Source organism: Sebastes umbrosus, chromosome 14 (assembly GCF_015220745.1).
Source record: "Sebastes umbrosus isolate fSebUmb1 chromosome 14, fSebUmb1.pri, whole genome shotgun sequence".
NCBI classification, from domain to species: Eukaryota; Metazoa; Chordata; class Actinopteri; order Perciformes; family Sebastidae; genus Sebastes; species Sebastes umbrosus.
Genome location: NC_051282.1, coordinates 29386433 through 29403655, shown reverse-complemented (window position 1 = coordinate 29403655; position 17223 = coordinate 29386433). Strand labels below are relative to the sequence as shown.

Sequence of the window (17223 nt, the reverse complement as noted above, 5' to 3'; positions counted from 1 at the left end):
AATTCTATCAGTCAAATTCATCTTTAACTTTGTTTAATGTGTCTCTTTTTTGGCAAATAAATTACACTGAAAATACTAGTGTAGGGAGGCGGAGAGAGAGTCTGTAACCATAACTGTACAAAAAGGCACTTTAAGAGGCGCTGGATTATTTACACAATATTATATGTGTAATATTAACATGATATCAATATTTAATTTTTAAATATCCCGGTTATCGTTAATACCGGTATATGGTGAGCATTGTTATTGTGAATATGTTAGCATGTTGACGGAAGCGTTTAGCTCACAGCTTCACAGAGTTGCTAGAATGGCTGCAGTCTCAGTCTTGTTAAAAAAGAAATCACCACTAAAGCACAACAATATAACCCTGATTTAGTTTATTGGTCTATGTACAGTATGTTTTCAATTGTATGCATTATTATTATTGAGACATTGTTCAGTAAAATAATGCTTTGAATCCTCTGTTGCACATTAAAAGTTATTTTTTTGTATTTTTTTATTGTACTTTTATATACAACTTTACAGCTTTACATTACAAACAGACACATTTGGATTTTTTCCCCCCAAAAACCGTGATATAAAAGTGTAAGATCTACACTCAGAAGGGATCATACCGATGGCTTTCTTTTACATGAGCTATAAGCCTGAAGTGTTACCTCTAGTGGAATATCAAACACGCTAAATACAATCAAATACGACTCTGTGGTTGAGTGAGCTCGCTGCCAAACCAACTGAATAGCCCTAAAGACTGAAGAAAAAACCCACCCCAGCTGGTTTCTTGGAGCAAGCTCAAGCAAACACACTCACAGCATTTTACTAAATACAGTTATGGCATTTTCTTTTTTTCACCAGGTTCATCTTTATCACTGGTCCGTCTCCCAGTACTGCCACGAAGTAGGGAGAGGACCTCAAAAATGTCCGACCTGCCACAACAACACAGTATTTCCTGAGAGAACTAACAAAAAAAAAAAAAGGGCAGTGATGGACGTGCAGGACGACGGGAAAAACACACACATGTCTGGCTGTTAGAGCCAAATCCTTCAGGGACGCCGTCGCAGACAGCTCCCTCTGCTTCTGTCAGGGTCCTCTGTTCGACATGAGAGGGTGGGGGGGCAGCCAGATGGACTCACAGGCGGTGTGACAGACAGACGAGCATCCTCCGCCTGGCTCTCTGATCCTTATCCATTAAACACTCTGGATGTTTTCATTCAGAGCGAGGAGGAAGTCCTGACCTGTGCCGCTTCCACAGTTCCGGGCATCCCCCTTTTGGTCTTCTCTTGTGACAGGCACATCCACAATGTCACATCCATCGGGGAGGAGGGTGTGATGGACGGCAAGCGGACTGATATGGAAGTGAATAAAAAGTGGTTCAATTTCAAAGAGGAGCTCTTTGACAAAAACGGACATTTTGTTCCGACTGAAATGTCAGAGAAGAATAGGATTCAGGAAGAAGACGGCGAGGGAGACAAAACATTTCCTACTGCTTGGAGGATTGAATGGTCCACTTGTACAATCTGCTAAAATACTAAACATTCAATACAACTCCCAAACCTTACACGTTATAATATGAGTTTGTTTAAAAGGCCATATGTTATTCTTAAGGACAGTGCCAAGAGAGAGAGAGAAAGTCCCTGTTGTCTCCTTCAAACCTATGATTCAGCCCGTTCGCACGAAAAGGCGTATGAATGCCACGATAATGCACAAGGCGTTTAGCGTGCAATACGAATTTCTTGCTTTTGGCGTTTCATGTGTAGGCCTACTCCATGATGTCTGTTCTGAGTCTGATATAAACGCATCTGTGTAAATGTAAACGCTCAGAGATAGTGGCGTAGAATGAACAGCGAGAAAGACTGCGTATGGCGGGGAGGGGGCCAACAAACACGCAACGTTTAACGTTTAACCAGGAGACCGCTGTTTAGTTTTTCAGTGACGTATCTGGGATGTTTTAAGTGACGTTTGTGACGTGTTTTTATTGACGTATCTGGCATGTTTTTAGTGACGTTTGTGACGTGTTTTTAGTGACTTTTGTGACATGTTTTTAGTGACGTATCTGGCATGTTTTTAGTGACGTTTGTGACGTGTTTTTAGTGACTTTTGTGACGTGTTTTTAATGACGTATCTGGCATGTTTTTAGTGACGTTTGTGACGTGTTTTTAGTGACTTTTGTGACGTGTTTTTAATGACGTATCTGGCATGTTTTTAGTGACTTTTGTGACGTGTTTTTAATGACGTATCTGGCATGTTTTTAGTGACTTTTGTGACATGTTTTTAGTGACGTATCTGGCATGTTTTTAGTGACGTTTGTGACGTGTTTTTAGTGACTTTTGTGACGTGTTTTTAGTGACGTATCTGGCATGTTTTTAGTGACTTTTGTGACGTGTTTTTAGTGACTTTTATGACGTGTTTTTAGTGACGTATCTGGCATGTTTTTAATGACGTTTGTGACGTGTTTTTAGTGATGTTTCTGGCATGTTTTTAGTGACTTTTGCGACGTGTTTCCGTACATATGTTCCGTTGTTTATATAAGTATTTTGCTTAGTTTACCTATTTATTTTAAGCTCAACCATGATGTTTGTCCTGATCATTACTAAGTGGTTTTGTTGCCTAAACCTAACTGCGGACGTTACCGTAGTTTTGTTGCATGGCGTACAAATGATACGTGAAAAGCAACATACAAATAACACACAAAAAGGCTAAATTGGGTCCTCATGACACACGGAATGTCCTTGTAATGTTGTGCTATTTATACGCCTTTCCGTGATGATTAGAGTATAAGGCAAGACCAAACTGGTTATGAGGACACGGTATAAATGTTGGCGAAGGGTCCACACTTTATAGCAACTGCACACACAAATGGAACACTTTCAAGTTAAAGAAGTACATTTCATTTATAGCACCTTGTTGAATAATTTACAGGTAGAATACTGCTCATTTCGACGCGTCACACACCCATGATGTTTAGTAACCATTACACAAACAAGGGTTGTGATCCAGCTCGTTGAAGCATTTCGACAGTTGAAAGATAACACCGATTTCGAATCAGCTACAGGACAGACTATGTAACTCTACTCTGCTTTGATGATCTCTAAAAGCAGATAAATGGTTCTCAGGTTCTGTTCGTTGGCTCATCTTCCGTCCAGCTGCCTGTCCTCTCCTTCTCCTCAGGTCCTTTCGAAAAAGGACTGTCTCTCTGAAAACTGCGCCTCAGGCGATCACAAGCAGTCGGGCTCCAACAGATTAGCCCGTCATTTCCTGTTCATCCACTCCATAGGTGAACCTCGAGCCCAGCGACACGCCTCTCACACCGGCGTGGTCCTGCGATTCACCCCGTCCTTTAAATCGTTGGGGAAACAGTTATGGACCTGGAGGAACTCGGCAGCCCCCTCGTGCTCGGGGCTGTACGTGTTGTCCGTCACACTGTCCCTCGCCAGGGCGTACATGGACAGCTCGTCCAGGGGCCCGCTGGAAGATGGCACCCCCTTCAGGCCGGCCACGGGCGAGTTCTCCCGCGACCCCTCCGTCGAGTGAGAGCTGGCGCGTGACGTCCGCCGGCGGTAGCGAAAGCTAGGTATCCTCGAGTACGGCGAAGACGAGGAAAGCGAGCGAATGAACTCGCGCCGCGCCTTCCAGCGGACTTCCTTGTTTCTTTCAATGTAGATGTTGATGGCGAGGACGGCCACAGTTTCAGCCACGATGAAGGAGAGGGCGCCGAAGTAGAACGACCAGCCGTAGGAGTAAGTGTACTTCCTGTCATCGTCGCGTTTGTCACTGGGGTCTCCTGCGTTGCTGGAGATGTAGACGATGATGCCAATTATGTTGCTCAGACCTGAGAAACAAGAGATAGAAGGAAAAAGGGATGACGGCATGTGATGAAATAGTGGAGACAAACAAGGTAAAGCTCAATCATCCGTGACTTCAGCAGTAACAATGATGGAACTCCCACTGAGTAAAGTTGTTCATCAGCCAGTGATTACACCGATAATAACATGTGTCCTCATCACTTGTGTGTGATGAATGGAGATCCTGACCTCCTTCAGGGCTGAATGAACTTCATCTTTATGATTGCACCTTTTGACGAAGCACAATACGTGATCACAGGTGCCTTATTGAGCTGCCTTTCTTCATTATATAAACCCCACAGCCCTCACATGATTGCTCCTCGCTGGGAGCACGGCTGACAAGTGTAATCCTCCGGCTCACCTGCGGCTACAAAGAGAATGCCCGCACTGAGGAGGACGTTGTTTGTCTTGTTGTAGACTCGGCCCACCCCGACGCACAGCCCGCCGAGCATCAACAGGATGGTGCTGAGGATGGGGAACACGCTGGAGGCACGAACTATGCCTGCGGAGACAGAGGAGGAAGGACATGATTAAAGAGGACCTGTTATGCTCATTTTCAGGTGCATACCTTTTTTTCTACTAGAACATGTTTACATGCAAAAAACACTACTTTTTCCTCATTCCTTTGTTGAGGGCGTGCCAAACTAGCCGCCAGGCACGTATTATGCAAATATGTTACTTGGTGACATCACCACGTTACGGAAAAAAGGCGGGACTTCAAGTGAGGCGTTTCTGTAAATGGTTTTAACACAATTCATTAACTAATATTTGATTGGACAATAAAGATGATTACAAATTAACAAATCAATCAATCCATCACCTAATAGATCAAATTGTGAAGCTGTTTATAGACACCAAAAATACAACAATAAATAGATTAATAATTGTTGAAGTTGTGAATTTCTTTACACATTTTTTAAAGAAGAAAAGTCTCTTTTATATCATTTGAATTTTCATTTTGTGGAGTCCTCATCTATCCAGTCCCACCTCCTCTGAGAACTCCTTCATCATTTATACTATACTGGCTTTAAAGGTACAATGTGTAGGATTTAGCGGCATCTAGTGGTGTGGTTGCAGATTGCAACCAACTGAATACCCCTCCACTCACTCCTCCCTTTCCGAGACTCACATTACCGCAGTTTCACAAGCGCGTCGTAGAACTACGGTGGCCTTCAAGTAACGTATTTTTTTTTTAGGCTACTGTAGAAACATGGCGGAGCAACATGGAGGACATATTCCATTTCTGCTAATAGGTCCCCCGAAATCCTACGCACTGTTCCTTTAACTTGGGGACGAAGCTTTGCTAATCAGCTGTCGGATGTAGCAGAGAGCTCTCACTGACTCACACCTCCACAGAAATAAATCACTGTGCCGTTTTATTCCAAGGATGGATGAGCTTCTTCAGCTGTAAAGTCTTTTATTAAGAAGTCCTTTGAAGTTTGGCCTTTGTCTGATAAGTCCTCTTTGTTCTTCTGCAGATACTGAATTGAAGGTCCTTTGCTGATTGAATACGTCAACGTTGTATCAAACTAATCTATGTATGAGCCTTGTCATTGTCATTTTTACCCATCTTTCACAGAGAAATAACAACTTAATCTGGTTTTAACAAGTGTAGGGACCTCACGAGACAAAGAGCCTTGGCCTACATGGGAAACCAGAGACCTGATCACAGCAGGAGACCTAACGGCCCAGCTTTTAAAATGTCGCATCTACATGTGAAATTTCATTTTGAACCCAAACAAGGACCCCCATTGGATGAGGCTAACAGGAAATGTGGGGTCTTTCCGGTGAAACGCCCACTATTCTCACAGGAGATGTAGGCACGCTCACCTGAATCTCAGCCCTTTCCACTGCGACTCACGTTGCTCCAGGAGGTACCCAACGCTGCGGCGTTCACCTAAAGACCGAGCCACATTTTCTGACCTCGCTGGACGAGTTAAGATAATGTTGTGTCCATCAGACTTTGATCCACATCCCTGCAGAAGGAAGACTACAGCCCGGCTTCACCAAGGAAGCCGAGGACAACCGTTCTTCATCAAAGGAAACGAGCGCACCGCCTTTTCCTTCATTTCTGGCTGCTTTCCCCTCCGCTGCCACACGGAGGTCCAGCCCGCCGTTCATCAGACGTCCAGACCGCCATACCTATAGAAGGAAGACCCGGATCCGCGTCCTTCACCAAGGAAGAGACGATCGCCCCGCCGTCTTCACATCAGCTGCTTCCATCCGCTGCCACACGGAGAGCCAGCCCTGCCGTTCTTCCCCCGCTGACGAGCATCATAACGGCCCGTTATTGTCCGAGCCAGCGCGACGCCGCCGGACCAACTAACGACGATATACTCCACTATCGCTCCGAAGAAGCGATTCAAGTAAGAGGCTTGTGTCTGGGCAGAGACTAGTGAGATTGTATATTCCAATAAGTTAATAACTATTGTTGATTTATCCTGAACGTACGGACCGCCGAGTCCGTCTGTTGCTTTGTTTATTTAACTTGCTTTGCTTTGCTTTGCTTGTTTATGTTGCTTTGTTTACTGTTGCTGACTGTCTGATTACTGTGTGCTCCTTGTGTTAGCTCCTGCCAAACGTGAAGATCTGTAGCTGTAGTTTATTATTAACAGACCAGTGCACGGCTGACTAACGAGCATCTGAGTAATAATAACCCAGCTAGTACATCTCTCGCGCGGCAGTTAGGATTCCTGCTGCTGCGGTGTTTACTGTTTTGACTGTGATACTGTTTTCAGGCGCTCCCCGCCTTTCTTTCCTCCACTTCTAACACACACAAACAAACACTTTGCCGACACGCGGGATCCCCGTCCCGTTCGTTCGCAGTCGGTAATTTCCGTGGCGCTTCCGCCACCAGAGCACCTCCTCCCTCGTGACGTAACCGCTTCCGTGGTGACGCCGCCTCGGGGTTTCCCTTGCTCCTCCCACACACGCACACACGTAGATACGCCTCCTCACGTTCCCACCTTACTGATCACGCGGGACTTTCACATCCCGTTTGGGCGTGGTCTGTAACGTTCGAGCAACCCCCTCCCTCGCGTGACGTAACCGCTTACGTGGTGACGCCACCGTGAGCGTCCCCTCTTGCTCCTCCTACACTCACACACACATAGACACGCCTCCTCACATAGGCTCACGCCATTACCTTACAGGACACGTGGGGATTCACACCCCCGTTCGTGCGTGATCTGTAACGTTCGAGCAACTCCTCCCTCACGTGACGTAGCCACTTACGTGGTGACGTCCACTTAGGGCGTCCTTTGCTCCTCCCACACCACACACACACATAGACACTCTTCCTTCACACCTCAACACATACACATTTGCATTCACACACACATCTCTCTCTCTTACACACACATCTCTCTCTCTCCCGCACACACATTTTCTTTTGCTTTGTGTTTTGTTTAATTCTAGTTTAGTGCTTAGAGCTGCATTGTAGAATATCCATTTGTTTATTAAAAGTGTTGTTAATTAGTAATTACTGCTGTGATAAAATATTGATTTAGATTAATGTTGTTAGAGTGTTTATTGTTGATTAAGATTACTGTATGTAAATAAATGGTCTTATTTTAAATAGCAGTTGTCTGTGTTTATTGTGCATTCATATTGTAATAACGGCTGGTTATGAGAGTTAGTGCTCGGATTCACCCTTCGCTATTCACCTCCTAAGTGTAAAGTAGTGTTAAAATACTGGCCTTTGGAGGGAATATATCCCCTTATGAGACTGGATTAACGTTTTGGTTATTGGTCCCTGATTCCAGGGTGGTGCCCCGTTCATTATTAATGTTGATTAATAATTCTTATTAATAATAATAATTCTATGAATATTATTTATTAAATTAGCTAATAACCAAACCTGTTCCATTTGTAAATCCCCTACAAATGGTGCCCCGTGTGAGGCTCTCTGATACCAGTTATTGCAATATTCATGTACAATAATCCAGAATAGTCACTTTTGATTTATTAATTTTTCAAAAATTTTGAATTTTTCAAAAAAAATTTGATTTTTGAAAATTAATTTTCTTTTCAGGATTTGTCAAGCATATAATCAGTGTGGACTGATTAAGTGTGTATTAGTGGTTCGTTTTGTCTTATTTGTTTTTTTGTGGAATCCCTAAGCCATTAACATAAGCTGTTACTGACTAAAGGTGCTAAAGTGACTCATTAACATCCAAAGGATTTGAGTAACACTTGAGCCTGATAGCTTTAACAAATCTAACACAGTTTTGTAATCCACAGGTCAAATCCTCTTACCTGTGCATTTTTTCTTTCAGCAACATAGTATCAACTTTATATCTCAGGGTTATAGTTTACTAGCTCAGCCAAATGAGTAGTAACGACACCCGTGAGTTAGGAGCCGAGACTCCCCATGAGTCCAGCGATCCAGGCCTGCAGGATGCGGTCGCTGGCCTCCTCAAGCTCTCCCTCGAGGAGAAAGATTATCTTAATAGCTACAGTGCTAGCACTGTAGAAAGTAAGATAATAGAGCTGGTTGAGTTTATCAACCAGCCGACCGGGAAGCCACAGCGCACAGTCCCGGAGGTGCTTGGTCAATTAGTCTTGTTGTATGACCGCAAAGCGCAGCTGCAAGCTGCCGAGCACCAGGCGCAGCTCCAGGCTGCAGAGCGCGGTAATTCCAACCTACAAAGGTAGGTTCGGGATTACCGTTTCGAGGTCTCCCGAACACAGGAAGATCGTGCTCGGCTGCTGGAGGAGACTGACGCCGCGTATGCGCAGCTTCAGGCGGCCACGCAGGAAGCAGAGGCCAGAGTGAAGGAGGCACAAGCCAGACAGGTAAGTACCGCTGCTAACCTGTTCTCCTTAGAATCACCTGACTCAGATACGGAGAACGTTTCTGCTGTTAATCCATCCAGCCAAACCCTTGGCTGGACCCCATCTAACCCCATCACTCGTGATGGTCACCGTGCCCAAGTAGCGGCCCGTCCGATGGACACAGGTTCACTGCCCTCCAGAAGTGTACCCCAATCCATCCAGAGCCGTGCTACTTTGCGGTTTGACCTATCTCCACCTCTATTCCGGACAGGGGTAAGTTACTCACGAGAAGCGAGTGGTTTTAGATCCTCATACGCGGACGATTGCTCAACGTCACGTAGCTCGCGACCTAACCCCAACCGGATTCCGCCCCCTGCACGAAGGAGGAGCCATCGTCCTTCCCGCTTTGGTGACCCAAGCGACTACGGGTCTTCAGATGACTCGGACCGTGGTTACCCGCCCCGAAGTCATGGCCTGCGTACCCATCAGCTTGAGTCCCTGGCAAAGGACATTGAGCGCTTTGATCCCAGTAGTCGAGAGTCCAACATCGACGACTACCTCAGGGAGATCGAGCGCTGCCTTCTTGATCTACCTCACACTTCGTCACGTGAGGAGCTAAAGCTTGTGTGAAGACTACGGCTAGAAGCGTTCATGTCTTCATGGAATCCTTGGCACCACAAATCAGAGACCGCTATTCAGCCCTCTGTAATGCCCTACGAGAGGAGTATTCTCCATATACGGATCCAGCTTCTGCCACTCTCGGCGCTTTCGCAGTAATGCATAAAAAGCATGAGTCTCCGAGAGACTATTACAGACGCCTGAGAGCCGCTTACTTTCAGGGACGTAGCGCCCCGGGTCTGGAGGAAGAACAAACTTTCAAGTCCCTGTTCCTGCACAACCTCCACGAAAGTGTGCGTTATGATGTCACGATGTCCAGCAGGTCAAACAACCTCAGCATGCATGAGATCAGGAGGTATGCGCAGATGGCCTGGGAGACACAGACACGCCCTGTTAAGTGGCAAGAAGACGACGCCGCCCGTGTCCTGGGGATTCAGTCCTCTGAGAGCAATGACCTGGCACTCGAAGGCAACGAAATGCCTCGTGCTTGGGAAAATGCCAGGGTGACTTACCAGGGACGCCAACCACCTCACCAGCATGGTAACCAACAGAACCAAGGGGGTGGTAACCAAGGCTACTTCCACAATCAGGCCAGGCCAAGGCAACCTGATACCTTCCAACCGAAGAGGTTTCAGTACGACCAAAACCCCAAGCAAAGAGGTAAGTATAATGATGCAGTCCCAAACCCCCCCAGAGGGGAGGGTTGGCAAGAAATGGAAAACATGATTCGAAAGTGTTTCAAGGAAGCGATGAGACAGTTTGGGACAGCCAGTCAACAACCAGCGCTGCCGGACACTCCAAAGAAGTCCGACGACAGCCCCCCACCAGTATGACATGGCCGGATCCCATTCTCTTCTACCACCAAAGTTTACGTCGTAAGCTGGAGAAGGGAACCAAAGGAGCCCACGTTGCTCCCTGGGACCACCACACCGAACGTACCGCAACCTCCATTCTTGACCTCCTTGGCAACCTCGTCCGCAAGGATAATGCCACACACATATACACCTCAGTATTCATAAGGAGCTGTATCAGCACCCTTGATCCGCTTGACTCCGGTTTTGAACTAAACCTTATGTGTTCCAACACTTGGGTTCCATCACTCTTCCGGGGATGACTCTCGTGCATCCCATTTGCATCTGCACTCATGATGCAGAGCCCATGCTCATCGGTCAGACGGACAAGCCGCCGTCATCCAGGAGTCCAGAGGACCCCCACCGATGCTCATGCCTTTTCCAGAACCTGATCCAGGTTCTGATCTTTCCTTCTGGATCCACACGGACCAGATAACCTTAAGCCTTTTGCACTTCCAGGAGAGAGGGCAGCCTCCACACCCGAAAGGGGGGGGGGCAGTCCCCACTCTCAGAGGAAGAGAACACACCCATGTACACCTTAGAACACCACCAACCATTGCCTACCACGATGACGACCCGTCTCTCTACCTCATTCCCAACCTGAACATGTGTGCCAAACAAAGGACATACACTGGGTTTGCCCGAGCAACCCCTTTGTTCAAGATGTAACAGGCTACCTCCGCGGCCGGAGAGTGACACTCCCGGACAAAAGCGCCACGGTAGTATGACCATCAGGGATGAGACCACGGAGACACGGGTGGAACGGGCTGGCAATCGCTGGCTTGTGAGTACATCGGCCACCAAAGCCTATTGTGTCATGACCGCCATGATACAGCCACTAAACTAACACTACCTAACCAGACAGTGTTTTTAACAATTCCATTGAGAGCTACAATATACATCGATGACATTGTCCTCCATCATCTCAACCCCGACAGACATGACGTGGAGATTGAGATCATGGACGCGTTCAGAGGTCACGACCTCACAATAGGCGACACCCTTCAACAGCAGCTTCTGGCTGAAGGGACTAAATTGGTTCAGTTCAGTCTCAAACCGACTGGACTTACCACCACATTTTCGTCACATATGAATGGGTTATCGTCCTATCAAGATCATCCGATGAATTGGATAGCCCTGGTGCTTTTGCTTGGTGGTTGGATCATCACGGCCATCGCTGCACACAGCATGTACAAGTACATCCAGACACTACAGGCCAAACTAGATTAACTTCTGTTTGTGTCACCAAGCGTCATACATCAGCCATCAACCACACCTCTAACTGGCTCCACCCCTCTCAAGGAGTAAGTTGGTTAACCCTAACCCTAATTCTTTCCTCCCTCTCTGAGCAGCAAAGAATGTGATAAAATTGGTGTTTCCCTCAGGTTGAATGATGTATAAATGTAAAACAATGCAACAAGCTATAGATAAGTCATCTGCCCAGATACTAGAGCCTCTGTAAAACGTCATGCGCTGAACGGCATGGACTACTCCAACCCTTTCCCACTCAGGAATATGGACTGTAACCCTCAGGTTACCATCACCTACATGGACTGTTCGGCCCATTCATGCTCTAAAGACCGGGACCTGCGTCCCACTCTTCAGAACAAAGGGGGACTGTAGGGACCTCACGAGACAAAGAGCCTTGGCCTACATGGGAAACCAGAGACCTGATCACAGCAGGAGACCTAACGGCCCAGCTTTTAAAATGTCGCATCTACATGTGAAATTTCATTTTGAACCCAAACAAGGACCCCCATTGGATGAGGCTAACAGGAAATGTGGGGTCTTTCCGGTGAAACGCCCACTATTCTCACAGGAGATGTAGGCACGCTCACCTGAATCTCAGCCCTTTCCACTGCGACTCACGTTGCTCCAGGAGGTACCCAACGCTGCGGCGTTCACCTAAAGACCGAGCCACATTTTCTGACCTCGCTGGACGAGTTAAGATAATGTTGTGTCCATCAGACTTTGATCCACATCCCTGCAGAAGGAAGACTACAGCCCGGCTTCACCAAGGAAGCCGAGGACAACCGTTCTTCATCAAAGGAAACGAGCGCACCGCCTTTTCCTTCATTTCTGGCTGCTTTCCCCTCCGCTGCCACACGGAGGTCCAGCCCGCCGTTCATCAGACGTCCAGACCGCCATACCTATAGAAGGAAGACCCGGATCCGCGTCCTTCACCAAGGAAGAGACGATCGCCCCGCCGTCTTCACATCAGCTGCTTCCATCCGCTGCCACACGGAGAGCCAGCCCTGCCGTTCTTCCCCCGCTGACGAGCATCATAACGGCCCGTTATTGTCCGAGCCAGCGCGACGCCGCCGGACCAACTAACGACGATCTACTCCACTATCGCTCCGAAGAAGCGATTCAAGTAAGAGGCTTGTGTCTGGGCAGAGACTAGTGAGATTGTATATTCCAATAAGTTAATAACTATTGTTGATGTATCCTGAACGTACGGACCGCCGAGTCCGTCTGTTGCTTTGTTTATTTAACTTGCTTTGCTTGTTTATGTTGCTTTGTTTACTGTTGCTGACTGTCTGATTACTGTGTGCTCCTTGTGTTAGCTCCTGCCAAACGTGAAGATCTGTAGCTGTAGTTTATTATTAAAAGACCAGTGCACGGCTGACTAACGAGCATCTGAGTAATAATAACCCAGCTAGTACATCTCTCGCGCGGCAGTTAGGATTCCTGCTGCTGCGGTGTTTACTGTTTTGACTGTGATACTGTTTTCAGGCGCTCCCCGCCTTTCTTTCCTCCACTTCTAACACACACAAACAAACACTTTGCCGACACGCGGGATCCCCGTCCCGTTCGTTCGCAGTCGGTAATTTCCGTGGCGCTTCCGCCACCAGAGCACCTCCTCCCTCGTGACGTAACCGCTTCCGTGGTGACGCCGCCTCGGGGTTTCCCTTGCTCCTCCCACACACGCACACACGTAGATACGCCTCCTCACGTTCCCACCTTACTGATCACGCGGGACTTTCACATCCCGTTTGGGCGTGGTCTGTAACGTTCGAGCAACCCCCTCCCTCGCGTGACGTAACCGCTTACGTGGTGACGCCACCGTGAGCGTCCCCTCTTGCTCCTCCTACACTCACACACACATAGACACGCCTCCTCACATAGGCTCACGCCATTACCTTACAGGACACGTGGGGATTCACACCCCCGTTCGTGCGTGATCTGTAACGTTCGAGCAACTCCTCCCTCACGTGACGTAGCCACTTACGTGGTGACGTCCACTTAGGGCGTCCTTTGCTCCTCCCACACCACACACACACATAGACACTCTTCCTTCACACCTCAACACATACACATTTGCATTCACACACACATCTCTCTCTCTTACACACACATCTCTCTCTCTCCCGCACACACATTTTCTTTTGCTTTGTGTTTTGTTTAATTCTAGTTTAGTGCTTAGAGCTGCATTGTAGAATATCCATTTGTTTATTAAAAGTGTTGTTAATTAGTAATTACTGCTGTGATAAATATTGATTTAGATTAATGTTGTTAGAGTGTTTATTGTTGATTAAGATTACTGTATGTAAATAAATGGTCTTATTTTAAATAGCAGTTGTCTGTGTTTATTGTGCATTCATATTGTAATAACGGCTGGTTATGAGAGTTAGTGCTCGGATTCACCCTTCGCTATTCACCTCCTAAGTGTAAAGTAGTGTTAAAATACTGGCCTTTGGAGGGAATATATCCCCTTATGAGACTGGATTAACGTTTTGGTTATTGGTCCCTGATTCCAGGGTGGTGCCCCGTTCATTATTAATGTTGATTAATAATTCTTATTAATAATAATAATTCTATGAATATTATTTATTAAATTAGCTAATAACCAAACCTGTTCCATTTGTAAATCCCCTACACAAGGGTTTTACGTCCCTGTGTCACCACTGTTCAGGGTAAACACGTTTCTCAAGCGGCGAGCACAGCTCACAATATGCTTCTTCATGTAACAGAAAAAAAAGAAACAAAATGAGGAGGAAATGCAAATAATCTGCTGAACCTGCAACAGCATCACTCAAATTAATTAAGAATAAAAAAAAATAATAAGCTATGGGTGCTTGCACTGCAAATGGTAAAATGGTAAAATAATGTTTTCAATTCTTAATAAGAAAATAATAATGAGCTTCTTTTATGTCTGAACCCACATTGTGCGGTTGGAACGAACTGATTAGCAAGCGAGGAACATTTCATGAGAGAGTTTTTATTATTGCTTTAAAAGTCAGACATCCAAACAGACAAAATAAATACGGGTTGTGGTCTGATACGGCAGCCCTGAACACATTTAAAGCCTGTCATACTGAACGCTGTCACATTTTTGAATGCATTTTATCAGTCTCTGTATGAAAGAGTGCTGCGTGTTTGGAGACTGCTCTGAGAACCAAATAATAAGATGCTGCTGAAGGTCAGAGGACTTCCTGCGTGCCGTTACAGATTAAGGAAAGATGAAGGCCAGACCGAGAGGACGAGTGGGAAACACTTACGCAGCAGGTATTCAGAGCTGTCTGTGTCGTAGTCGTTGTCGTCGGGGAAATGGTTGATTCGGAAACAGCTGCCTTGATTGATGCCTGCAGGACAAAGAGAGAAAGAGTCTCCACGTTAATGATGAATTATAGTCCACCAGGTGCTATAACGGTGTGATTCTGACAGTATGGGATGTTTAGGAGAACTCTTCAACCAACAGAGAGGATCAAGGATATATGCATTAATCTTCTTTTTGAGGCCAGCTTAAGTTAAAGCGGATTTATTTGATGCTTGGGGGGTTAGACTTTTGATGTGAATCCATCAAACTCCAGTTGGTTTCGGCTGGTTAAAGGATGTGTGGGTGCTGGAGTCAGAGCCACTCAGCAACCTGTTCTTGTTAGCGTGTCACTGTTTCCACTGGAGTAAGACGCTCCCATGCTCTCGTCTCTGATAAATATCACCGCTCGGATGATAATAAACTTTATTTATAAATACAGAGTGATTCACAGAGAGAGAAATTTAATTGAAAATCCCAACATGAATGATAAAATACGTAAAGGCAAAATAAAATGTTAAAGGTCCCATATTGTGCACATTTTCAGGTTCATACTTGTGTTTTATGTTTCTACTAGAACATGTTTACATGCTGTGATGTTAAAAAAAAAAAACTTTGTTTCTCATATAGTCTGCCTAAATATACCTGTATTCACCTCTCAGTCTGAAACGCTCTGTTTTAGTGCATTTCAACGGAATTGCATTGCCAGGCAACAGCTTGGGTCCATGTTTACTTCCTGTCAGCTGATGTTATTCACATACACTGCAATGGAAAATAAACTGGGACACATTTAAAATGCTTATGTGTAAAACCGTGCAATGGTCTAAATATTGTATATTTGTGACATCACAAATGGATAGAAATCCTAACGACTTGTATCAAACGCACAATTTCTGCATACGGGCTGTGTGTGTTTCTCCGTATATTGAGCGTTTTGATATTTTATTTACTCTCTGCCTGAAACGCTCCGTTTTAGTGCATTTCAACGGAATTGCGTTGCTAGGCAACAGCTTGGGTCCATGTGACATAGGAAGGGGAGCCACATCTGATTGGCTCGTTGAATCACATGTTTCCTGATCTAAGCAGCCCACAAAAAACTGACTGGGTTGTCTTATTTCACAGTTTGTGGGTTGGTAGGAACTCCAGATACACAGATGTAAAGTGTTTTTTTTTCTTCATGATACGTTCCCTTTAAAAGAAGACACTGATTCAGACAGCCTTATTTCTTTGGGGAGGTCGTTCCAGAGCCTCTGGGCTCTGATCGCCAAAGCTCTGTCCGCTCTGGTTATTTCTCATGTCTCAACAGTGCTGCTTCTTGAGAAAGAAGAGACAACAGGAGGTTCAGGCAATAGTCAGACATTGTTTACACTTTTCATGTTCTTTAATAAGCACTTCATTTTAAAACCACTGTTTTTACATTGTGTACTGTATATGGACTCTTCCTTATAGCTTCTTTTGGATGGAATAAGCTGGATCCTACATGTAGCACACAAAAGCAACACATTCTCTCTTAACTCATTACCCTCTCCATGGATTTCACCTCCAACATAGGCTGTATATAAGAAGTGGACGTAGTCACCGTGACGTCACACATTGGTTTGTGGACTGACGATTTGAAGCCTCGAGTTCGGCATTTTGGCCGTCGCCATCTTAGTTATTTGCAACCAGAAGTGACACGAGAGAGTGGAGCTAAGTACAACCGAATAACAACTGAATAAACATTTTTAGGCAACCAAAAAGGTTATAATTAATTTTCTTGAGCTGAAAACACACTGTGAAAGGGTTAAAGTTATAAGACGAAAACACGGACAACTCCCAGATTAGACAACGTCGTGGTAGCGACCTGTCAATCACCAAGGTAGCCCCGCCCTAAAGCATCCCCTGCTTTATGGTCTATTAGACTCTAAATGGGACCATAATTTACTAAATGAACATCATGCTGTATTGAAGAAGACTTGAAACTAGAGATTGAGACCATAAACTCATGTTTACAATGTTTACTGAGGTAATAAATCAAGTGAGAAGTAGGCTCATTTTCTCATAGACTTCTATACAATCAGACTTCTTTTAGCAACCAGAGGAGTCGCCCCCTGCTGGCTGTTAGAGAGAATGCAAGTTTAAGACACTTTAGCATTGGCTTCACTTCTCAGACCCGGAGGTTACCCACTGACCTCCAACCATAAATGAGACTTTGACCTTTTTGAAAGTACACTGGGGGTCAGACAAGGATTGTTCATAGCTCCCTGAGTCTATCATGGATCCCGCAAACTAAAGACCACAGCTCAGTGAACACATGTTGGAGGAGGAAAGCCGACGTGAGGAGGTGTGTGCGTCTGTGTGTTTCAGGGATCAGTGCGTACGCTACACGGTGGCGGGATTACGATTGTGTTGCCCGGAGGGATTTGGCGGCTCTAGGCGCGTGTCCAAATCCAGTTCAGGTGAATGGTTGAGTGCCGGGAGGAACAAGAAGCCTATTTGAACAACAAAAGACCGCGTGTTGGAAGCTTTTAATGCCGAGAACGGGAGGATGGAGTGGAGGGTGAGAGACGGAGAGAGAGAGAGAGAGAGGTTAAAGCTGAGAGAAGCCTGTAGCTGTAATTGT

General features: G+C 45.8%; 1 protein-coding gene across 1 annotated transcript in view; it reads right to left on the bottom strand.

Moving 5' to 3' along the window:
- Nucleotides 1-362: 362 nt before the first annotated feature.
- Nucleotides 363-17223, bottom strand: part of LOC119502547 (voltage-dependent calcium channel gamma-4 subunit-like) — a 28653-nt gene continuing 11792 nt past the window's right edge. Inside the window, exons 2-4 of the mRNA XM_037793603.1 lie at nt 14587-14670; nt 4201-4341; nt 363-3826 (exon numbers count right to left, since the gene is read on the bottom strand). Coding sequence (XP_037649531.1) covers nt 3300-3826; nt 4201-4341; nt 14587-14670 — 752 coding nt within the window. The 3' untranslated portion in view covers nt 363-3299. The remainder of the gene's footprint in view (nt 3827-4200; nt 4342-14586; nt 14671-17223) is intronic.